General features: G+C 45.1%; 1 protein-coding gene across 9 annotated transcripts in view; it reads right to left on the reverse strand.

Moving 5' to 3' along the window:
- LOC102093310 (monocarboxylate transporter 2) overlaps positions 1 to 25,236 on the reverse strand; it is a 41,977-nt gene extending 16,741 nt beyond the window's left edge. The window contains exons 1-3 of one of the 9 annotated variants that reach the window (XM_065075464.1): positions 25,150 to 25,236; positions 22,412 to 22,848; positions 21,825 to 22,082 (exon numbers count right to left, since the gene is read on the reverse strand). In XM_065075464.1, the coding sequence (XP_064931536.1) occupies positions 21,825 to 22,041 (217 nt within the window). In that variant the 5' untranslated portion in view covers positions 22,042 to 22,082; positions 22,412 to 22,848; positions 25,150 to 25,236. Of the gene's footprint in view, positions 1 to 9,385; positions 9,865 to 10,315; positions 10,576 to 10,754; positions 10,861 to 10,922; positions 11,117 to 21,824; positions 22,083 to 22,411; positions 23,691 to 25,149 lie in introns of those variants that run through there. The other 8 variants (XM_065075465.1, XM_065075467.1, XM_021291773.2 and 5 more) reach the window with 8 other exon arrangements.
- Between the last annotated feature and the right edge of the window lie 540 nt (positions 25,237 to 25,776).

Below are 25,776 nucleotides of genomic sequence, written 5' to 3' on the forward strand. Positions count from 1 at the left end.
TCCCTGGGTCATCCTAGCTTGTCACAATGACAAGCAGCTGTAAAGAGAAGTTACTACACAGGGACATTGGTCAGCACCAAAAGAACTGCCCAGACAATTAATATTTTCTAAACTGCTCTGAAAACACAGATAATACTAAAGAACTCAGCATGACATGACTGGCATTGACTATGTGGAGTCACTGGAGATGTAAGAAGGAATGGAGCTTACTCAGCTGGGAGAAAAGGGGGAAAATCATTTATACTAATAAAACAAAGTCTATTATTACACTAGTAGTAAAACAATGACAGGAGCAGGCCTGCAATTTCCTCAGTAATAATCTCATTCCCTTGGTGGAATAACAACACTGCCTTTGGCCTCGTAATTTATCCACCAGAGTACCAGCCCATTGTAACAGAGCGACCTCTTCATTACCCAGCATATGATAGCAAGTGCCCCCACATTATTAACACAGTGCCAGAATCCACTAACCTCCCAAGGAGTAGGGGATCAGCATCAGCAATTAGCACCCAGTAACGACGCACAGCCCAAAAGGGAGGGACTGGGGAAAACATGGGGCACAGTTGCACAGGCAGGGGGAAAGGGATGGGAAAACCTGCAGCCTTTCATGTTGTTTGCCTTGCTAGACATCCAAGGTTCAGGACCTGGAGGGTTCATGCCCTTGTTTGTCACCAGGGCATGGAGAACTGCTACTCTCCAGTTGACCCGTATTAAATGAGCCCTGCTCCAGATCACCAGAGAACTGGTGGTACATGGCAATAATACAGTGTATTATTAGCCTTAACTGCTTGTCAAATGGTTTATTTTGCACCTGCAATGGCTGAGGAGCCCCCACACAATTGGTTCTTCCTCTGGTAGTGCTGCTGGGGACAACATGACCATGCACAGTGGTGCTGGAGGACAAGCAACAGTGAGCAAACACCCCAGGTGACAGCCAAGGTATCACATACCCCTCTGCTAGTCCTCAAAGGGCAGCTTCCAAAGAACTGTCTACCCCTAAACAGCCTTGGTGTCTTCTGTTAGTATTATTTTGCACTCCAAATAATATTTTTTAAATAAGGAAACTGAAGTCCAGCATATGCAATAGCAGCTTCAACAGCCAACCAATCACCAGAAGCTGCCACTCTTTCTTCCTCACAGGTGGGAAAAATGATCTGTACCTTAACAGGTCTTAGAGCTGAGGCAAATGCTGTAGTTTCAGTACAAACCCTGTGAGATGCACAAGCCAAGTTTGAGAGAGACTGCCTGGACTCATATGACTTGTTCATACTGGTTGGGACAGGTTGTGTGGTGCTGGATCTCCTGTGCAGGACTGGCACCATAACCAGCTGAGAAGGCAGTGGGGATGATGATCCAGTGCAGAAACCAAGCTACAACAGCCTTCCCTCCCCTGTGCCCCCCAGCACAACCTTGAGAAGCCAAGGACCCCAAACTCCCACCAGAAATACGTGCATTTGCCACGACACCATCCTGGTGTTTAAAAAAAGAAAAACAAAGTAGACGAGACCCAAGCTTCAGAAAGACAAAGAGTCCTCTTCCTTATCCAGCAATCTTATCTGATCCGGGCTTCAGCATTTCAATTTCCAGATTATACAGCTGACACATGCTGCTCCTGCAGCATGTGGAGGAGCCACAGGCCAACAGCTCCAAAACTGGGGCTGGAGCCAAGGTCCTTCTTGTCACTTCGTATTTAGGCAATTAAATAACCATTCTTGCAAGGGGGTGGCATTTCAAGTGCTGAGCACACAGCTGCTTGTGCTCCGTGGTTCCCTGGGGCTGCAGGTTTGGATCTCACCTACACAGCAGATCACAGCCACTGACCTTAAGAAGATCACAACTTCATGGGTTGTTTTTCATTTCTTTCCCATGAATTTTTTAACTAACATTTTACTTTGGCAGGATGGCAGACTTTTATCCCTTCCATCAAGTAAAGCCCAGCTGCAGAACATGAGGTCCCTACATGGCTGAAACACCTGTTCCCGGGTACCAGCAGCCCTTCCTTAGCGGTCTTAACACACGCAGATCAGCCCCTACCTGGACATGCTCTCCAAAGGCCTTTGCCCTGGAAGCTCTGCATAATTTGACCAAGAGACCAGTTGCACTGGAGAGCCATCCAGGGGCAGAAACGCTGCAATGCTGCGGGATGGTCGGCATCAACACTCTCAGTACTCCCTATGGTGGCACATAAAACACATCCTGTACTGACCTGGGGAAGAATCTTTCAGGTGTTTGAACTTCATTTGGAGGAGTGGATTGTGACTTACTCCTGGGCTTAACACCTGCCTGTAAAGCATTAACAACCCCCCAGCCAAAACTCTTCGCTTTCTTTTTCCTAGTTCTTATTAATCTTGGGTTTTATTAAGTCTATCACATCTCTGTTACTGCTGCCTGGTGACCTTGCTAGCTCCAACAAAGGGCAAAATGATAAAGCTTTGTGACCAAGTCCACGAACACAGAAATATTTCACCTGAACCTATAGTGCTATTATCGCTCTTAAGTAGAACAGGGCTATTTAAAAAAATAAAAAATATAAGCACATATGTGGTGACCTTGCAGGGCTTGAGTTCTCTCTGAGAGTCAGGAGAAGTATATGAATCTGCAGCACTATCCATTATAGAAATCAAATCATCCCTCACCCAGCTCTCTTAACAAAATCCACAATCATAGTGGTGCTGCTACCCCAGGGATTGCCCCAGTGTGGGAAGACATCTTGTTTGAATGACACAGGGTGGCTGATTGACCCTTGATGGTACTCCAAGAGGTGATGACAATAAGCAAAAGGATGAAGTCCAGCACTGGGAAGCTGAGCCACAGGTATGCAGGGAGCACCTGCCTGGGCTTGGGCCATGATGGCAGGATGCACTGTGGATAAACAGAGATATTCCTTTTGTTTCAGCCTACACAAAATTTCCAGGTGGAAACGCACATGCCTAGGGAAGTCCTAGTGAAAGCCCTACTCGAGAATTTTTGTTGAACCAATCCTGTAAGGACATAAGCAGAGAGCTGACACATGATCCACTACTGCAAATATCACCTGTCCTCCCCTCCTCACCCTCTCCTCTCTCATAACTCTTGCCCAGCACTAAGGGTTGATGATGGAGATGCTCAAGTCATTTCAAACACCCTCGGGTAACTGAGGCATCCCATGGGGTGGTCAGACACAACACGGGACCCAGAGGACACAGGTGCTGGACTTCCTAGAAAGACCAGTGAGCAGCTGGTTGCACACCACAGATCCACACTGCATCTGTATGGGCTGAGTATCTCTGAGTGCAAACCATCACCAGGTACTGACCTTTTTATTTCTCTGCTTAGCTTATGTTGTAGAAAATTATGGAAAGCCCCTGTGCAACCACCCACACAAAACACACAAGGATAACCTCTTTGTATTTTAGGAGTGAAGCCACTTGTGTGGGAACTCACAAGCTTGGGGCTCTGGGTTTCTTAAAGAACAAGAAAAAGCCCCAGCACACCTTCCAGTATCTCCTTTCTCAGCAGCAGGGGATGAAAAAAGTAGTAACAGCATGTGAGCACAGTATCTGCAAAAGGACATGTGCCTTGCAGAGATTATTGCATAAACAGGACGGCAGCCCCATAGGATGTTCCCCACAGCCAACCTGCTCTCATATAAGCAGCAACCTCCCCAGCAGCAAGAGAGATGCCCATGGTTTGGGACTGCACACACAGAAAATCCACTGCTAAATGCTAGGCAATGCACAATTTTGGCAGGCACCCCTCCCCTGCCACAAACCTTTTAGCAAATAAAACCTCCACCCATCAGGGCACGTCCTGCCCAGGCAATGCCTGAGCCAAAACTGGCTGGCAGAGTTCTTGCACCTCCCGAGGCCTGGCCTGGATTCCATTACCCACTTGCTGCTTGGCCTTGAAAAAAAATCTACACCTCCTTTCCCATGCCTCAGTTTCCCCTTTTAGCAATGTGGTACTTCACAAATATTTGCAAGCACTTGGGGTGGGTGGAGAACCCTGGGTGAGGTTCTTCTGCGGGCAGAGAAGGTTTTGATGAAGTTTGGACCAGACCAGAAGAGAACATTGGCAGCTTTGATTAAGTTAAAAACTGCAGAATCAAACTCATTATTAATATAGCTTCACGCCACCACATGCTGTAAGGTGCTTTCTAAACCTGTCACTGCAATTTATCATGCTAGCAGTGTAATAAAATACAGCTATAAAATTTTGGATTAAATGTTCAAGGTCAATGGTTGACTTTCAACTTCCCAATCTCTTCCTTGCTGCTTTAGCAGATGCTCTATTTTGCAGTTACAAGCTCTGGGAGAAAGTTTCTTTGGAGAAAAGACTCAATTGTGGAGCATATCCAGAATTTAATCTACAGACATTTCATCCAACTACAAAACAATAAATAATAAATAACAAGAGAAATAAACACTGGCTGTCTTCAGGACAAGGCTTTTACTTCAGAAAGGCCCTCATTTTTCTTGTGTTCACAAAAAGTGGCTCACTGCTCCTGTCTTGGCAAAACAGACAGAAGGTGATTCCCTAATTTTAATAGAAATTTGGATGCGTAAGAACAGCAATCCAGGGATTTTGGAGGGTGTATTACAGGAGTGTATGGTGAGACTGAGGCCAAAACTCTGCTGCACTACATACTGACTAAAAATAATGCATGGTCCTGATGCAACTTAGCTTTTTATGTATTAAGGCGCAACAGAAGCAGCACATATTTACATCTACAATCTGTATGCAAACATGCACAAGGCTCAGCTGCACAGAAATTGCAAAAGAAAGAGTGAGATTCTTCAAAATGAGGGAAAAAAATAAAAGGTCAGATATCTCCTGCCGTAGCCTCAGCTTTTCAAGCTTTTCAGCTGAAATAACTGTCAGGATCTGGTCTCTGAGTGTCACTCAGATGACTTCTTTTGTTCCATTACAATGATGAAACGAGCATTTTGGCCACACAGTCACCATAAAAAACACCTGAAAATGCATACACTGTCCTAGGCATTAAATCATTCTCTCTATTCTGGCACATGTGCCAGAAAGCCCACTCATTGTTCAAACTCTAACAGCTGTCCATAATAAAAGACATTACTTTTTCCCATGATCCTTACCTCCCTTATAGCTCTAGAGGAGTCCATAACACCTACGAGAATGTTACTGCTATTAAATTAGTGGCATCAGTATTTCTTATTTTTAGAATGTTTGGCTGCTTCCCTCGGTGTTGAGTAGGGCAACTAAATTACTATCAAATTAATATTGCTTCTGTGTTTTCTTTCCTGGGAGCTCAACTGCTTCCTGCCTTCCCAGGGTAATGTTTATCTCCAGGGACTCATGTATAGCCTGGCTTGAAATGAGTTACCCTTAAAAATGGGAAAAGGGCAGCTCAGTTTGATACCCCAAACATGACGTGGGCACACAGCCCAAGTCAGGAGACGTGAAGACCAAAGGTTTGCAGTTTTCCAATTATATTATTCAAGATTGTCTCCTTGAACAACACTCATCCCTGCAGGAGGAAAGACCTGGGGAGCTTTGGCCTTGTGTTGGCATAGCACAAGTCCAAGGAGGCAGTTTGCAAAAGGAAACCCTGCCAAGGGCACACAGCAGCACGACGGGTGCCCTGCAATGCTCCACATTTTGACAATGTTGGTGTGTCCTCATCACTCCCAGAGCCTGATACCTGGAGAGGTGCAGCTGAAAGGACCTTGCAGGGAGGATGGTGGCATCGCCCCTGGTCCCTTATGGACAGATCCTGGTTTCTTGTTTTTATAACTGGCAGACTCTGTGCCGTAATACTTTTCTCATCTGGGGTAAAGAACAAGCTCAAAGAAATCCTTCTCTATCAGATCGACAAGGATTTGGCCATAGAAAAGCAATGTTTCCTTGTGCTCCTCACTCATCAACTTTCTGCTTTGCCCTCTGCAACTGAAAAAGTGGAATTGCTGAACATGAAGAGTGGCAAGAACTACAAGTACCATATCATAAAGCCCAGACTATCCACTTTACTGCACACTAATCTGTTTTACTACTTGTATTATAGTGACAGAATTGTTTTCTGCAACCTAGTTCAGATTAAGAAACTGGGGGATAAGACACATTAAAACTTCTGCAATATATATTGCCAGAGCCTTAGATGGTGTAAAACGGCTTCCTAGGGGAATTAAGTGAAGGGCAGAAACAGTCTCAGCTGCTGATTTTTCAGCCTTAGTCTGAAAACATGGCACTGCTCTAATGCTACAAACCAAAGCCTCAGGTGCTCACCATAAATCTGCACCCATGCTGTCAAAGTCAACAGAGCTACTCCAGTGGAGATTTTGGTTAGTTCATGTATTTTCAGAAAATACGCTTCATTTGCATTATTTATGAAATGTAAACATAAGCTCTGTTACACAGTAAGCAGCACAACCTAAAAACGAGTCCCCACACCAACAAGCATTCCAAGGAAATGAAGGACTGTCTCCTGAGGATGTTTGCAAACAAAAGCTGTTGTCAGTGAGAGCATCAGATCTTCTGCACCCTTGCCAAAGTGCTGGCAGCTCAGCGGCCCCGAACAAAGGGAAGCAGGGCTACCAGCCAGGTCAGTCCTCGTGGGGGACATCCTGTGCTCAGACAGCAGCCTTGCTGCTCTGAGTCCTGGTTTCAACAGCCACCAACAGCCCAGAGACGTGGCCAAACACAGGGAGGAGACAGCAATGCTACAGCCTTTCCCTGAACCCAACTGAGGAACAGCAGAGTCCATTCACTCTGGAGGAAAGCCATTGATTTAGGTGGGCACCTTCCAAATCATGGCTATTCACTGCTGCTGGAGCAGAGGGAAGGAGGAATTAGGCAAGTTTGGGGGTTTCCTTTGTGGTGGTGATGCAAATGCATCACTCAGCCTCTCCAGCTCCCCCAGACTCAAGGCCTGACACCTCATGTAGGAGATGCTCAGGGCACCCGGCGTCATTCCTGCCGGGTTATAGCCCATGCACCCCTGCACCTCCATGTAGGCTGTGACAATTCTGCCTCATCACCAATTTGGGAAGGTAGGGAATAAAGAAGCCATGGCAATAATTACCTCATTTAGAAACTCCACTTGTTACTCAGGATTACATTGAAAGCTTATTTTGGCATTTTTAGAATTTCTTTTCTTTCAGAAAAGATTAGCAAAAATCCAGAGTTAAACACCTACCTAGTTTTTCAGAAAAGTAAATCAAGCTTTGCTGCACAGGCATTCTAGCAGCTCTAACAGGCACTGCAGCAGAGCAAGACTTCGGCAGCTCACAGGAACTGGCGTCCTGCTTCTTTAATGAGAATTTCCAAATCACTGAAGTCGTTCATAAGTCAAACCCACTCTGGCATTAAATGTCCAGTCAATCAAATTAGATGTGCTAAAGACACTCCTGGGCACGTGTGTTTTCATTTGTTCCATGTTCTGCAAACTCCCACCAGGGCCCTGTCTGCAGCCACAGGGCAACTCTGCATCTCAGACTGGATCGTTGCAGAGAGAGGGATAATCAAACAAGTATAAATCTTATTGAAGAGCAGAGAAGAGGAGGGGAGGACTGTTAAACGGACATAACCATAAGCAACTGTGAAGCAAGTGGGAAGGTACAAAGGTAGAATCACCTGCAATTAAGTCTGACAGTGCCAAGTTGTATCATCCCACATATTACTGTATAATAGCATAAGGGAGGGTGAAGTTAAAGCTCCTTACAAAAAGGCAGGAGGCACTCATCTAATTGGGATTAAAGTGCACTACAACATCCCAGGTGCAGAGCACACAGCACTGGCATGAACACTAGAGAGAAAGAGAAGAAAGTGGGTTGGAAAGCCTGCAGGTGGGAGAAGGCAGAGGTGATCACAGCAGCATTTCACCTGCTCCAGCACCAACTCCTCGGCCATGACCTGCACCCTAAGAGGCTCAAGCCCCCAGCTACACCCCTGTGAGTGACTTTGAGCACTGAGAGGACCAGGGTTAATCCACCGAGCACTCAGTTGTAGTCAGGCACGAAGCATCTCTGCCATAGCAGACAGTGGGGAGATATGTTTTTGTTGGAAGACAAAGCAGAGCTGACAACAACGCACACAGGCAGCCAGGGAGCCCTCAACATACAGGTAACTGCCTCGGTGGTTTTATTGCAGCATTACTGGGTAGGTGATGGGATGAGTGCAACAGAAGAAACAGCATTTCCCTGGGAAGAAGGCTTACACTGTATGATGCCCCGAGCTACTGAGAAGACCCAGCAAAATGTTCTGTCACCAGCCATCAGGGAGAACAGCAGTCCCTGTTCTCCATCGGACATATTTAGCACACTCACCTATCCTAAAACCTCAATCACAGCCTTCCTAACAAGCAACGTCCTAATTTTAGTACCACACCACAAAATTTACAGCAACTTCCACTCATCCATGCACTTTTGGTACCAAACATTAGCCATCTGTCTTTGACTTCTAAAACATGCAGCTTCCTAGACACTTGTTAGTAGGCAACCAAACACACACAAACCATAGGCCCACTTGACTGCTTCAGAGACATTCCACATAACTTACCTCAACCCTTTAAGACAGCATTTAAGTAACATCTAAATGACAAGTGGTCCTTCTGCCTCCCCCTCCACTGCAGCACTTCCCACCCCCACTGCAGCCCTCTTGCTCCTGTTCAGCCTACAGAGCCCAGCTGTTTCCTTTTCACTGCTTACTTAGGTTGCTGGGGCTGAGGGAAGAAGTGCTTTTCTCTGTATTTAATAACAAGCCCCAGTGAAAATCTATCCCAAAGCCACAGTGCTCCCCAGGGTTTGGGCTCAGCATCCCATCAGGGAGGCCAGGTGGGGTGCTCTGGGACAACAGCACTGGCTTGAGCAGAGGATTTGTTTTTCTAAAATCAAGGCTTGTGTCTGGCCTTCAAAGTGCTCCGCTTGTGGGTTCTCAAAGAGGAATTCAGCCCTTGCAGAGCTACTCTCAGTGGGCCGAGCCTTTGCAGTGGGTTACAACAGGGTGGATTATAATGGGCTCTGATTCAAGCATTGCTGGCACTTTACAGACTTTTAGAAAGCATCTTTCATTACCAACTGCTCTCTAAAAAGCACTACAGTGCATTATTAAGGAATAAAAAAAAAAAATATACATTTTTGAAAACAAAGAACATTTTCAGAATTGCTTTAATAGCCAGGATAAATATTGATGAAGTTTCCTGCAATTACAGAGTGTGATTCCTGTTTATGTCCCATTGCAGATTTAATCAAAGGCAGGACAAGTTTTTCATTGAGTCCTGAAAGTGGTATCAAAATCATAAAAAAAGAAAAAAAAAGAGTAAAGTTCTATGCACCACTTTGCAACTGCTAAAAACATCTGACTCTGGCTATCTCATGGTTGTAATTACAAGCTGCCACAATAAACAAGTAGCTACTTTATTGCTCTACTTCACGCTTACCTTTGGCTGAAATGCAGACCCAGCTATTTGACACCAGCCTGTTCTTGGGGCTTTTCCACTGATGCCCACAGAAAGCTCTCGTAGATTATCTCCTGTTTTCTGGTAGAGGATCCCCGCTTCTGCCTTCAGCAACACACCAGGTCTGGGTCACCCCACTACTTCACAGCCTCTTGGGTGCAAAATTCCCAACTTGTGTCAAAGCAAGGCAGGAGGATACCAGAGTCCCTTGAAACAGCTCGCCCAGCCCCTCGCCACTCAGACAAGGACAAGGGCTGGTGCTGCCAGTGTTTGGGGGGATGGAGGTGCTGTGTGATGCGACCAAGGCCATATTTTGCTTGTGGTGTCGGAGAAATCTCCCAACACAGCCCGCAGCAAGCAGAGTGGCTGGGGAAGGGGATGCAGTAATAGGACACACCGTGCAGCTCAGTCTCCAGTGTGCAGAGGTTATTGCACTCCTTTACAAAGGCTTCTGCATTTCCCTGCATATGGATTAGTGAAATAAGGCTAATTATTAAAAACAACAAAGATGCTGCAGCCCCAGATGAAAATAAAGGGGATGTCAGCACCAAAGTGGTCACAAACAACATTTGCAAAGGCATTTGGAGTCTCTGACAAGCCCAAAAGGCACCCAGAATGGTCAAAAGACACCTGCACCCCACTGTATCCTGTGACACTCTTCAGAAGCACCAGGTCTGTTCGAAAATCCCCACCAATACCAATTTATACCCAAAAAACCTGCCCTTTAGGCTCTGCATACAGATATGTTTCCCTAAACAACGTTAGAAACAACATCCAAATATAAACCTGTTGATACTACCCATGCAGATGGACACTGCTGCTTCCCCTGTACACTGGCCCAGAGTGGAGATTTCTGGCTTATTTCTGCTTTTACAACACATCTCATCCAGCAGCTGGTGCAGGTTTACTCACCTGCACCGTACGTCGTGGCCAACATGATGGAGGAGACCCACGCGATCTCACTATAGGACGTGCCAAAGAAATCCTGGATTTCTTTGAAGAAGATGGCTACCCCTTTGGGGAAGGCATACGCAAAGCCGATAGAAATAAAAGCGCCAAAGACCACCACCCAGCCCCAGCCGCCATCCAGCGCACCGGGGGCTCGCCCCACTTTAGGGGGGGATGGCATGGCCAGGCTGTGCGAGCGGCCGCCCTGTGCTCCTTGGGGAACCCTGAAAAACAAAGTGCAAAGGCGCAGAGTCAGATGTTGCTCCCCCAGACCAACCCATCTGCAGCGACAACGTCACCCCAACCAATGCAGCTTCAAGCTGGTTATTTATTTCTAACGTCGCGCCCCACCCCTGCCGTTTTGCGATGCCATTTAATGCAAAGAATATCAGCTGTATGCTACCTCCCGGCGCTGGGGCTGGGTTGGGGGGAGCAGGACAATGCCAGAAATGCCCCGTGGAGGTGCCCGGTTTGAAACGGCGACTCCGACCCGCTGCACCAGTCTCCCCGCCCCGGGTCCCCTCCCTGGGGGAAGCCCCGGACACGCGTGGGACCCCGCGGCAGCACCCACCTCCGGGAGCGCGGCCCCGACCCCCGCGGCCGCCGGGGCGGGGGAGGCACCGGCACCGCCCCAGGCGGGACCGGCCCCCCAGCCCCGGCCCCGCTCCCTCCCCGCCCCGGCAGCCGAGGACACACCAAAGCTCCTCCAGGATTCACATCCCTTCTGCTTTTCCCTTCTTCCCCACACATTTTATTTTTTAGCCCTCTCCCCGCCGCCCCGTCAAGCCGAGGCACTGCGGGAGGCAGCACCAGCACCCAGCGACCCCGCGGGGGTTAATTAAACCATCCTCAGTTATTCAAATTTAAATTGTTTTTCCTGCGTTTTCACCAGCATCCCAGCTCTTTTCGTCTCCTCACAAAGCTGCTCTACTGTCCCCATAACCACTACATGGTCACCAACTTGGGCAGTTGTCCACTCGCGGTTTATGTTCAGCAGTTTGTTGCATATTGTAGTTTTCACATTAAAGTTCATTTGGGGAAACATTAGCAGTGTTTGCTCTTGCTAGAAAGTTGAAGTTTTGCTGCCAGACATATATCCTGCTCAAGCTTGCCTTCCCCAGACTTAAGAAAACATTGCCATAGGTCTTGAAATAATTTAAGCATGTGCCCTCCTAGCCCCAATTCTGGGGAAATTCATATGAAGATGGCAGGTGAGACCTTCTTCCATTTGTAACCATTAAATTGAGGTGTATGGTTTGGGCAGATTTTACAAAAAATTTTGCAAAAGACATTTTTCATACAAATCGACTACACTACTTCCACTGCAAACATGTCCCTTTCTTCACAGTTCCCCTAAGCAGAGCTCCCAGTTCCCCTTTGCATCTCACTCTTTTAAAGCTCACAACAACTATTCCCTAATCTCTTGCAAATCTGTATTCAGTCTATTTTCAACAAAGACAACCTAACACACAAAAACCAGATCTTGCTAAGTTAGGCATGTGAAAATCAGCTGTTTTCAAAATCTGCATTTAAACACAGCTGCTGCTCACATTTTTCTTTCCTCCTCTTCTTGAGGTGAATGTCACCCCCATGCCGATGTCGCGGGGGACACTGGGCTCTCCCCCTTCACCAGAGCCAGGAGGTCCCAGCCTGCCTGCACCCTCTGCCTGGGGATGCTGGGGCCCTTCCCAGTTAGTCCAGGAAAGAGCAAATCCCTCTGTAAGGCTTTGCTGCTGCCCTGTCTCATGCCCTTCTGGGCCTGTGCAAAGTTCCTCCCAAGGAACGGGGAGACAAAACTTGCTGGTCCAGATGGGTGTTTCTTCTCTAATTTTAACAACAAGATTTTAACAGTGATACCACTTCTGGTTCAGGCACAATATGTCAATCTCTAATGAAATTAGGAGCTCCCTGACTCCCAATTTCCACCTCCCTCCAACGTTCCAAAGCTGACCCTGTGTTACTGTAAATCCCGTTTTTCTACATACACACATATAATTAAGCAATAATGGAGAGGGAGAAAAACTCAGTGCCTTGCTCAGTAATTTTCCTGGCACAGTTAACTTAGAGCTTTAAAGATCTTCTTACAACACATCTGTAAGATGTTTTATTACTACCATTTCTTTCTTCCTGTAAAACTGTGTAAACTGAGAACGACCAGAAGACCTTTACTCTCAGGTGCAGGGTCATAGCATGATGACCTAAAGAGTTTGGTTTTGGTAACAGCCCAGACACACTTTCTGGGCCATAAGGATTCCTGCTGTTACAGCATTGCTTGTACGATGTACAGCCCTGCGTGCACAGGCACAGGGTGCAGTGACAGGCAGGCTGCCACTGCCAGGGGACAATTGAGGTGTCCCCAACATGAAAACCCTATCTGCAGCTGAACAAGAGGATGGCCAAGGGGAGAGGACCGTTTTCTTCTGTTTTCCTACAGAGGGATGAGAATTTAGATCGGTGGAGTTTTTCTAATGAAAGTAAATGACCTTCGTTTCATCAGCTGGTTTCTGTGTTCTGCCAAAAATAAATTTAAAAAAAAGTTGGACCAAATCTAAATAAACATACCTGAGACTGAATTTGGGCAGATCCTTAGCATCAGAGCCAAGGGTGGGGAGGGCAGACAGAAACCCCTGGGAGCAGAGGGATGAAGAAGCAGCTAAAACTCCAGCCCTGATCTTGGCTGAAAGATGGGACAGTTTCCTTCTGCAGAAATACTATATTTGGTATAATGTTGAAGAATTTCCTCTGCAGCAAACACTGGGATGACACTTTCTGGGTAAATATTCACACAAACTGCTGGCAAACTCAAAACTAAAGCGTGAAACCAGTTGCAGCAGGAGATATTTATTTCTAAAGATGCCTGAAATCCATCAGTCTTTGTTCCCGTGTCGCTGCGCTGAAGACAAGCTCACAAGCAAAGTGTGACAGCTTGAGGATGGAAGGGGGCACTGACAGCAGAAATCCTGGGCTCACAAGGTCAAAAAGGACTTCCTAGCAATTTGGGGAGACTCAGGCTCATTTCACAGCAGCTGCCTAGTGCTCTCCCTCCATTTCATGAGCACAGCCCCACTGGAGCCGGGCTTCATTTACTCATCCACAGACAGCAGACACTTCCTGGAGGGCAGGGTTTTTAATTTGTTGGCAAGCAGCAACTAAATTGATTAAAATTGCAAAACACCTTTTCAAATGACTCATTTCCCTATCGCAGTCCTCCACATAAATAAGTAACAGCTATTGTATTTCCAGGGCTCCACTCCAGAGCTGCCGAAGGGAGAGGGGCAAAGGGGGCAAGAGGGCTGGGAGCAAGGCAGAACCTGAAACTCTTCCTCTCTCCCCAAAAGGGCTCGTTTTCCAATCTTTGCAAAGCTTTCTGTGACAGTTCCCATACATCTATTAAGTCACAATTTTAAAATCATATTAACTAATTTCCTTAACTTATTGATACTCAAGGTTTAATAAACTATTTAAAATATAAGGTCACAAAAGAGAAGTGACTAGTGTTGACCGTTTGACTGTTTTTCTTTTCCTGAAAAAAAAAAAGGCTCCCCTGAGAATGGAAAGCATTTCTATTTATTCCCAGTGGACCAGTTTGGTATTTAGAAAGAATTGTTTTAAGCCTTTTACGCAAGGCATTTTATTGCAGCCAAAGGTAGGAGTTAGTACTCTACAACCCAAACAGTGTTTTTCCCTCATTGAGTCTTTGAAAGTCAATTAAAGGCTTTAGAGATTTCTTCCACATTAAAGAAAAAAAAAAAAAACAACATTCTTAGCTCTGCTGCATCAAAACAGCAGCGAGCAAGTGAGCACCTGAAGAGGCAACTCTGCACTTCTTTAATGCATCTGTGATTCTCACTTCCATGGCATACCTGTAGTTCTTGAAACTGTACCATTGTCATTTGCCATTTGCTCATGAAATGCACCAGCAGTGAAATCCAAACCATAACCACATTTAAAATGGAGCCTCTGAATTTATGAATGAGATTATAAGCAGTGATTGTCTGCAAAACCGAAGGGCTGGACCCCTTGGCCCAGGATACGACACTATTACTTTCCTCAGTGCAGTCTGTTTTAGGAGAGAGGTATCCCTCTCCTCCAAAAATGGGCCAACACTTTTCTGTTCCTAAAAATATCCTGTACTATCTACAAGGGATCAATTCATATGAATATAGATTATTACTTGGGAAAAGTTTTGAATTCAGCAAAATTCTTGACTCTGGACCCCGACCAGATGCAATCACGATACACAAGCCTGGGGACAGATCAATAATTCCCCAAATTATCCTTATCCCCTGCGGTCTCCTCACTGCTGAGCATGACCAGGCTGATACAACACATTCCTCAGTGTTTAGTCACAAGGCCTCCAGCATTCAGGGATTTGCCACTAATATTTTCATGCTCAAGGCTTTAATTAAAGGGAACCTAACTCTGGCCAGCAGTTCCCGGGGTGCGGCAGGAGGGATGCAGCCAGTGCCCCGACCACCATGGCACCCACGTGTGCTTTGAATGGGGCACACAGGTCAAGTGTGGTCATCACATCCCTTGACATCCCCATGGCTATTTTGGGGGTCTTTTAATTTCCACGCAGCCTCACCACGGCTGCGGGATGCTCTGATACAGGCAGAGACAGCAGTCCCATGTGTCACAGCACCTGGTAGCTAGGTGACACCTCATGGAGCCAAGGGACATCGGTGCTGGTGCTGCTGGAAACCACCCAGGATGCTGGCAGAGTATCGTGGCTCTGCTTTCCATTGAGTAATGTTTTACAAGGGATCAAGGAGAGGTCAAAACAGAAAGTTATGAAATGGCAAACTTGCTTTTTGCTAAGCCCCAGTATCAATAGTGCAGAGGCCAGGCAGGCAGAGGGATTCATGCAACATGAAATAAATCTTTCCAGAGCCAGAAAACCTCTTAGATAGCACCAGCCAGGTGCATGAAGCATCACTGGTGGATATGCTGGTTTCCTGGAGATAAAATAAACTGAGCAGTGACATCACTCCTTCTGTTTTTCCCCTGTTGCAGGAGTTTAATCAGCAGCCCAAAACAAAACAATTGTGTTGGTAAAAAGATGGCTACAATTAATCTAAATCTAATAACTGGAATGTTTTCACTGGGGAATTAAAACAAATTATTCCTTTGCTATTGCCTCCTCATCTCATTTACATTTTAATCCCAGTAGAATCTTCCTCTGTTGTATTTGGAAATGACTGTATAGAAAGGGAAAAACAGTGTGGTTAAAGTACCCAAAGGTGCATCAAGAATTTATCTATTAACTTTTATGGCAGAAGTCTGGCTACACCAGGTCTTGAGTGACTGAAAATTAGGACAGATACTGTTTGGGTTTTTTTTTCCAAACACTGCTAAATGAAGAGGCTGGTGGCATTTCAGATTGTGCACACAAACATGGGTAAACAAACAGCTAGGGCAGAAGGTTGTGTTGAAGGTGTAATTACACATTAGCCAGAGTAGAGCAGGTCACTCTTTCATTTGTACCGAAAGTTAAGGAGACCCCTTACCAGAGGACACTGAATGCAGAGGGAAACCTCTGCCTTTTCCACTCCCACTTCCAGCCTTGTTTCCCTTGCTGGGAGGTTTTACCCCAGGATAATAAGTTCATACATTTCTGTTCAAGGTAAACATACAGTGAATAAAGGCACTTTAGTGTTGTCACAGTAAAATTAGTACTGATTTCCCATCTTATTCCAGTTTGCCTTCCCTACTTTGCCCTCCTGTTCTTATTTTGAAGCAAAAAGCACATAAAAAATAAAGCACTTGCATTTCTGCTCTTTTAAAGATGGGAAGTCCTGGTAAACTGTGTCCCACAGGTACCCCCTGTGTATCCCCAACACTGTCACGAAGTATCTGGTCCCACCAGGGACACCTGATCACCAGCAACAGAGGCAGCAGCTTCCGCCACCCCACAGCTTCTTCTATCACTTTCAGCCAATTTTAGAGTCACTACATAATCCCAGTTTTACTTAAAATACTTATTTTCTTGTGATCCCATTCATCCTTTCACTTAGGAAGATGTGAAATTATGCTAATGTACAGTGTTCGCCTCTGCCTTGAGTTATCTCAACACATATTCCACACGATGCTTGCCAGGTCTCTTAGGCTTGTTTGCTGATAATGCTACTTCCTTACATTTTTCATCCTGAATTAATTTAAATGATCCCCATAAAGTCACAGTCTGCAAACCTGGAGAGAGTTTCCAAGTGGTGGATTTACCCCCCATATACTACAGCCAAGGTGTGTGGACATGGGCTCACTTCCATCAAAGCCACCAGTCTCCTGTGGCTTCTCTTGGAAATATTCTTGTGAGAGTTTCCTTCCTTACTCCAGTGAAGTTGAACCAGGTCAGCAAAGATCTGTGGCTTACACTGTCAAATGAATCGGGACTGCAGGGTCCAAACTGATTCAGCCTCTCCACAAGCACCTTCTCCAAGGCATGGCTCTAAGCAGTGGTGGCACAGCTGTCTCCAAGGATGTTCTGCCACAAATAAACTCTCAAGTAGTTGTCAACAGGACAGAAAAAAAAAGATCACCTTCCTCAGGGCTGCCTGAATCAACAAGGTGCCTTCAACAAGGTGGAAAGCTTTATATCTCATTAAACCGTCCTGATGTTCGAGAGAAGAGAGATGATACAAGGCCATTCCCAGAGGAACTCCCACCCTAGGACAACAAAAAACTGGAGCTGCTGGCTGAGCCTGAATTGTGGGTAGTGGCTTGGGGACAGGGGAATGTCACACAGGTTTGCAAGTAGTCTCTAGGACATGGTTGTTTGCGGATCATAGTACTCTGAGCCATTAAATAATGCAGGTATTTTCCCGAAAAAGTAACCCCACCTTGCCCAAGTTTTAAGGTATTAGAGGGATAGTCAATTAAAGCTGCAGAAAACTGTCATAAAGAGGCAGCTGGGGCTTTTTTTTCCCCTTATCAAACAAAAACTGTTGTGATAAGTGATCGTAACTCCATGAGGGCTTCTGCTCTTAAAATCATAGAATCATTTCAGTTGGAAGAGACCCTCAGAATCATCAAGTCCAACCCTAACCTCACCTAACTCTAGCACTAAACCATATCCCTAAGAACGTCATCTAAATGCCATTTAAACCCCTTCAGGGATGGTGACTCCACCGCTTCCTTGGGCGGCCTGTTCCAATGCCTGGCAACCCTTTCCATGAAGAATTTTTTCCTAATGTCCGATCTAAAGCCAATCTTGCCACAAGTTCCCCCAAGAAATCTTCCTCTAGGACTGTGGCACTGTGGGAGCAGGTAGTGCTGTTTGCTGCATGTATGTAGGCACCTTTGATTTGCTTCAAGGACAAGGATGCACAGAGCAGAAGCCAGTTTTGGCTGACACCACACAGCTCCCAACACCAGTGAGGCTGCCGGGCACTGCAAGGGAGCAGGTGGGAAGCAGGACTGCAGGATCAGGTCGGCACATAACCAGCTCTTCTTCATGGGGTGGAGAAAACCCAGCAAACTCTTTCATTCAAATTCAGTTAAATGCTGGGAAACAGAAACAAGAAACAGAATCGAACATGGGAAGAGATTAGCTCATGCATCAATGCATGGCGTGGTGTGGGTGGCTGTGTGTAACATCGCTCGAGGCTGATCAGCCCTCTGTGCCCTTCACACAGGGTGATGCAATACACAATATTACTGTAGGTAAACTTGTCCTGGCTCCTGTGCCTGCTTTTTCTGCGTTGCTTTGCCCTTCTGGCTGACCGTTGTCCAGCAGATCAAGCACAATGCTTTAGTATTAACTTTCAAGGTCTTACACAGATTGTTCTGTAGGAGCTTGTTGAACTTTTGACACTGTACATCCATGTTACCCCAACAAGATCAAAAAGAGGAGACTTTTGGTCCAAGTGTAGTATTTGCTCAAGCTTGCTGTAATCCTAGGTTTACAGACTGACCTTCCCAAGGGCCCACTAAGTGCCACAAAAATTACTCCTCATAAGACAGGCTTCAAAAATGCACCTGTTATCTAGGTCATGTTTATAGAGCACTCCATCACTTCACGTTCCTGGAGACCTTTGTGAAACTGAGTGTTTAAAGACACAGAATAAATTTCTAAAATTGCATTAGTTCTCAGCCCCCTTTCCCAAATGCCATACTTGGGGCTGCAATTTGCCAGGCTTCTACCGCTACAGATCAGCAGATCAAGCTTTGCAGCTGACAGATTAAATCTTGGTTCCACTAAAGGTGACGGCAAGGTGCCTCCTGACTTCAGTGCAGCCAAAGGTTCACCCAGAAATTATATTCAATGTTAGTTTTCATTAAAACTTCTTTTTTAATAAGTGCAACAAAACACACACACAGCATCCTAAAAAACTATTTTGTATACAGCCAGCTGTAGTGTTTCTGAATATTGTAAGACTAAAGTTAAGATTTAAAGGCATAATTCTCCCTGAAAGGATCCCCCACATGCCCTCAGCCACCCTGGCAGGCTTTGCTGGTGCTTTCCTCCTCCCTCAAACACAACGTGCAGCTTCACTGGATGCTACAGAATTGCTCTAGATTTATGCTGGTGTAGCTGAAAGGAAGATCAAACTGACTATTGAATTACTTATGAACTCAAAGATATTTATTCAATCAAGATGAAACTCCTAAATCTGTTATTACTGTCATTCCCTCTTCAATTACTATTAGCATGCTACTGCTTTCAGATCTCTGGAGTTGTCAACATTGTTTACTGGAAAAAAACTGAAAGATGAGAACATGACAGGAAAATGTTTAGAATTATTAATCATTCACAAGAACAGAGGAGATAATTGATCTCCCCTAATTCTAGAAGAGTCTACAATCATTACAGAAGGATTCTTCCTAAGATTTTTTTTTCAATATTTGGTTTGGGTTTTTTTGTTTTGTTTTATATTTTGAAACCCAGATGCTACAGTGATTTAAAAACTGAGTGAATAGCAACAGAGCTACCGCACTATGGGACAGATCCCCAGAGAGAAAAGGTGCTCATGCAGCAATAAACAGTGTTAGTGAAAACACCAGAAAGGTGGAACAGGCAGGACCCCCTGCCAGGACTGAGTTCTTAGCCCAAGGTCTGTGTAAAAGTAAATGCAATGCTGAAAAAAAAAGTCATCTTGCTTCACAGCATCTTGTATTTTCCTGGTTATGCAGACACCTCCTCTTGTTACAGGTGATATCAGAGAAAGTCAGGTGCTTGCACACTCAGCTCTAGGTTATAATGATAGCTCGGCAGCAATAAGATGTCACAAAAAAATCTGTATTTAAAGATGGGAAGGTCAATGAAGAAAACCACAAGTTGTATAATGTAATGGCTTCTTACCTCATCTAGATCACTGACAACAATTCCCGTGCCATATAGAATCATAGAAAAGTTTGGGTTGGAAGGGACCTTCAAAGGTCATCTAGTCCAACCCCCTGCAATAAGCAGGGACATCTTCTCCTCTCTATCTTTGTCCAAGTATCAAGGGCTCTAGCTCAGAGAACATGGAAAACGAAATACTGGTCTGAGATACGTCTAATGTTCAGTGCTTAGTTTCAGATGTCCAGTTCTCAAAGGTCCCTGAACAGCCACCCTGAGGAATCGAGCCCTCTAGCAGCCCCACACAACCTGAATTGCTTCTCCAGTCTCTCCCTCAGGCTCCATTAGACCTTCTCAGCTCCTGACATTGAACCACCACAGCCAAACAGCAGCCACAGGATACACATTCATTGTTTCAAGGGGAAGTAGGTGCTCAGTAGAGCTGCTGATTTAATAACCCTGGAAGTGAGCTTTTCTGTCCATCTGCAACAGAGAGCAGAGCCCAACGAAGCCTCCTCGCTGTCTTGCCGATCAACTCCAGACAGACATGGAAAGCTTCTTTCTGCAAACAGGGAAACATCTCATCCCTCACACCCCTCTGGTCGTGTACTTCCCAAACCCCCAGCGTGCCAGCCAGCCCCACTTGTGGTGGCGGGTTAGTGACATTGGCACGGCCCACTGGGAACAGACTGAGACCATCTGCTGCCTCAGTGGCAACGGGAGCCTTCAATCTCCCTTGACAAGGGCTGGATTTGAATCGGTAAGTAAAAAGTTGCTTTCTCTCATGCCAGCTTTCCAAGGCACACAGTCACCTTGGGAATCGCATGCTCAATAACACGAGGCACGAGCTGTCAGAGAGTAAAGAGAAGGGTTGTCCACAGAGTCTCAAGCATCACTCGGGGCACTGACAGAGCAACGTGTATCCTTGTCCTGAGTGCCAGCTGAGCCTTACAGAAATTTTTATTCTTTTACCTTAATCCATCTCATATTGGATGACAAAACAGATCTTTTTTAATTGCCATATAAAACCAGTTCCTAAAGTACAAGAGATGAGTGTGCACGGCCTCTGTACACATAATGAACCCTGAAGTTTGTGGTGTCTGACCCAGGAAACCTCCAAACTGAACCGTCCTGAATGCGAGGGGGGATGGAGAGGACCCTTCCATCTACAACTTGTTTGTAATAGTGTTTCCCAAAATGTGTGTCACTGACCTTTTTTGAGGAAAAATACAGGCTTAGGTAGATGTGAGTCACTGTGATTATTGTGTTCTTAAGTGTTAATCCTTTTACATTTCACCCTTGCAAAACAAGCTAAGAATGACCAAGCTGAGAGCCCAGCAACAACCTCCATCAGCTGCACCTCACAGGCATCAGCAACCTAAATGCAAGATGGTCCTCTCCTAACCATTAACAGCAAAGTACACACCAGCTGCTCAGATCAAAGTGGCAGACTGATACCTGGCATCAGTATCTGAGGTAAACATCCCTCTGAGAACATCCCCGTGGTGATTTCATTACAAGGGCAAGCCATACCTTCCCACAACCTCTGCACAATGGCAACTTTTGCAGCCGAGGCCTGAGTACATTTTAACTTGAATTACCTGGTGAACACATCTGTCCTTTCAGAAAGATTCCGCAGAGACAAGTTTAAAACATCACCCCTTAAGAAATTATTTTCAGCAACATTTTAGCAACAGAATTAGGGAAAAACATATTACAAACTACCTCAATATTTACATGCATGTATGCTGTCCCTGTTCATCAGCAAAAACTTCAGGTTCAAGTTGTCAGCATCTTCTCTACAATCAATCATGAGTGCAAGTAACACATTTTTTTGTTTCAAAACAAAAGCCATAAATATGAAAAGAATGAAAGACATAATACTAAATATGCTGAAATAACTGTCCAAGACTCAAGTAATTCCACCATAGCCAAGGCCAAGCCTCCACCCACACATCGCAAGATTCTGGTGAAATAACAAGAATTAGTGACATCGTATCTGTTGTCAATAAAATACTCAGCAGTACTGGTTTTCTATGTTTTGCCAATGCACATCATCAGAAAACAGAAAGCCAAGCTTGCAGTTAGAGCTTTCCAAGACCTTTCTTAAATAAATATATTCACCCCTCCCCTTTTGGTCTAGAGATTTGACCTACTCTTTTCCGAAGAAAAATACAGTCTTGCTTCACTTACCTCCTCCGTAGGTGGTAGCACACATGATGGACGTTATCCAGGCAATCTGGCTGTAGGAGATGCTGTAAACAGCCTGAAGCTCTTTGAAGTAGATTGTGAAAGCTTTAGGAAAGGTATATGCAAACCCCACTGAGATGGAGGCTCCGAACACCACTGCCCAGCCCCATCCGCCATCAGGAGGCACGTAGCCCAGGTCTGAAGGGACTGGAGGAGACATGGTCAATGCAGATTTCAGAGCAAAAAACACGTCCTGGTGTCCTGCAGAGCAAAGGATGCATGTGTTTTACAGAATACGTGTGTCATACAGTCAGGCATCATTTTAAAGTGTAGTGAAATAAATCAGAGGTACAGTGGGTACACCCACTCTTGAACTCTTGCTGGCTATTGACAGTTTTATTGTTCAATTTGAACGAAACCAAAATCACCCTTCCCTCTCCAATAATGCTGTCTAGCCTTTTCAACTGTTATTTAAATACACCCTCTCAAATTACTCCCACAGCAGCCATGTTTGGGACATTCCTTACTCACAACTGACATTAATGTCCCCATTTTCTCTCCCAGCTCCAGCCAGTAGCTCAGTGTCTCACCTCAGGAGATGCCTTCTGGAGATGGCTTCTGGAGGCGGCTCCTGCCGCAGTCCCTCTGTAGAGAACCAGATGCCACAGTTGTACAGTTTTTAGGGTAAACACTTCATTGTGTATTTTTCAGATATGGGTAGAACAACCTTACAATTTCAGGTTATCCGGGCTTAAAAGAACAATTCCTTTTACGTGAACAGCAGGTGATTGGTCCCACGCCGTGTCCAGCTGCCCTATTCTGCAGGGGGACGAGGCTCTCTCAGCCACTCGCTGCCCCAAAACCAATGAGTAAACTGCAAGCAACTGCTTGCAAAGTGGCTGAAGTTTCTTCCTACTTAGGGGCAGCAATTCCTCTTGTGCCTGGCGCCTGCCAGGTTAGCAGATTATGCTCAGGAGCAACACGGATCAAAGAGGGCATTCACTCACTCGCATTCTTCCCATTCTCCCTGGCCATTAACATAAAAAGAGTAAAAAGAAAAGTAAAACCCATGTGCTTCTCAAGAGTTAATGCACAAATCTCTGGAGGTCAAGACATTAAAGTAGAGCAGAGGGGAGTAGTTTCCACAGCAAGCAAGCCAGGTAGATGCACCTGCATCTTTGTGGATAAAAGGTGGTTTATTGCCTTCTATATACATTACAAACTCGGAAGCAAGTGAAGCTGATAGGAAAGGGCATCATCTCAGAGCTAATGGGAAGGAGCAGGCTCAGATATCAGTTGGACACATTTTGCTGAACATCAGAAGTGCACTGAGTTTGGATTCAAACTGTAAGGATGACAACACTACTGGAACAGTAGAGAAAAAACTCTAGTTATTCTACCCAATTTAGGCCATTCCAATATTATGGAGAACAGCAAGCTCACAAAAATATTGATGTATCCTAGTGGTTCTGAAATTACACAAAATAAAACTGATGAAGTGGTGAGCATAGTGAGGACATGTTTCCTTATTTAATGTTATGTTTGGTATTCGCAATCCACCAAAGTTTAGGATATGCTAAAATTCTCAGGTCCCTCAAATTCAAATCTTTTTCAGCAGTCCATTAAAAAGGTTGAGCTTGAACATTAAATATATTTTCAAGGATTAACAAAAAAGGTTATTTTTTATTACCACCAATTCATTATGCTTGTAAAACTGTGCCTAATTGTACACCACATTTAAAAGTCTCACATTATGAATATATTTGTTCCTTTAATTTCATTTTCTGTTTAACGGGAGATCTATTGAGCAGACATTAGCATAAAATCAGATTATGGTATCAAATTCATTGTCCAGCTCATCTATATCAGAGCAAATTCTGACATAATTCGGAAAACCAAAGAGAGGAACTGAAGTTAAATGAAAATGTAGTGTACACTAAAAATTAAAAATCACATCAGTTGACTCTCACTTCCCTGACTGTAAAGCAAGGCTTACAGAGACTGACTTGGAAGAACCGAACTTCAGGGATTATTTTAACAGTTTAACAGCCTGGTCAATGAACAGACAGGAAGGTGTTACATTCACATTCTCTCCTTATTTCTCCTGTGGCATCTCCATGGTTTGTGTGGACATCAGCCCTAAAGGGGGCCCAGGACCTTCTTCTCATGGGGCATTACCAGCCTCTCCATCATAGCTTTGTCAACTTAAAGTCGCTCTGCACCAGCCCCCCACCTTATACAGGTTTGTTCTTCATTTCCGTGTGGCACCGTAGCAGCTCCTTCTCCAATATGGGCTTCAAGGAAGTCTTTTATGTTTTGATTTTCCTTTTTCTAAACTGTTTGATGTCCTCTGAGAAGCCCTCGTTTTCTTATGTCAATGCCTGTTTACCTTTAGGATCATGTTTGCCTTTTCTCTTCAACATTGTTCAGGCCCTGCCACACTCCTGAAGTAAAATAGTAAAATTACTACAATTTTCCAGGTCATCCCTGCTCATGGCAGGAGGGTTAGACTAGATCCTCTGTGAAGGTCCCTTCAAACCCAAATTATTCTATGATTCTATCATTCAGTTTTTGGTCTCCAGTTGCATTGTGTGTGGAGTTTCATTTGTCACCTCTTTGAGATCATCCCATCTCACCCCTTCCTTGACAGGTTTTATCTTGGCTTTACTTGGAGAGCATTGAAACCTCCATGTCTTTATTCACCTTTTATTGTAGCAGAGGAAATCATAAGAGTTGCCTTTTTACAGCCATGGTCTGACTCAAATTCACTTGTAGGCTTTCTTGTTTTACTTCTATTTTGCTTTTATGATGTTATACATGTCTAGACTCCCTATTTCTACATCCACCATTCCCTATAGGCTTCCTGCTCTATTCCCATTACTTTTTTATGGTTTGTTATTCATTGTTCACATCTGGATCTACTTTATCCCCTATTCTACCCTCCTCTTGGCTGAGGTTACTATCAATAACCTCAAAATAAAGAAATTTCAGTTCTATGGCACAATCAAAGCCCTTACATCTCAATCCAGTTGATATCATCTTCTTTCCTTAATCTATTGAACTTTTGACTTTTGGAACAAACACATTCAACCACAGTCCTCCATTCCATAAGCCAAATCAACTGAGGACTATTCTTGGACTATACAATTATTTTCTACAACATTTATTTTATTTGGTTGGGAGTTTTTTTTTGTTGTTAAATGAGAACACCATGACAAATCCAAACCAAGCCTAATGCAGCTTCACCTGTTGATTCTGGGACTCCCTGGTGCCAAGTTTCCCTCAACCCAAGCAAGCCACCCCACACCAGACACGCAAACTCACTGACCGTTCAGAGGGACTGCTCTCTCCTCGGCAGAGGTGGCACCACTCGGACTCCCCTCCCTGGGTCACTCTGGTTGCTGGCTCCCCTGGCAGCAACCCACTCAGCTTTTTAAGTCATCTGCTGAACTCTTCCCCCACCCTAGATGCAGTTGAGATCAAAGGTTGAGATCAGAGGCTATAACCTCAGACACAAGACCTTTCTGTAACTTGCAACACCCCCTGCCACCCAACCCCTCAAGTTCCATCCAAAGGCAACCGCATCTCCCAGTAACCAAGCCTGCATGGACAGGTATGGCCCTTCACCCACCAGGAACAAATTCAGGGCGAACTCCTCATTTGCAGGGCTTGGAGTTGTGGCCTCTCTCAGATATCTATGGATGTTAATAAATTATTTGTCAGATCTCCCTTTTCCTTCCTTCTGCTCTTCCCTGTACATATTAACTTATTGTTTCTCATGACACATTTCTGCAGGCTCTGGTCCAGGGGAATTTGCATATGGAGAAGCCCCATCTTTGCCCATCCTGCTATAGCAATTTTAACCTTCTGGCTGCAATTCCCTTGCATGACCTCTGGGTCACCTAAAATCCTGTGTCAGACTTATTTTGATCACTCAAGAACAAAGGACGGGATT

This window comes from Columba livia, chromosome 10 (genome assembly GCF_036013475.1).
Source record: "Columba livia isolate bColLiv1 breed racing homer chromosome 10, bColLiv1.pat.W.v2, whole genome shotgun sequence".
NCBI classification, from domain to species: Eukaryota; Metazoa; Chordata; class Aves; order Columbiformes; family Columbidae; genus Columba; species Columba livia.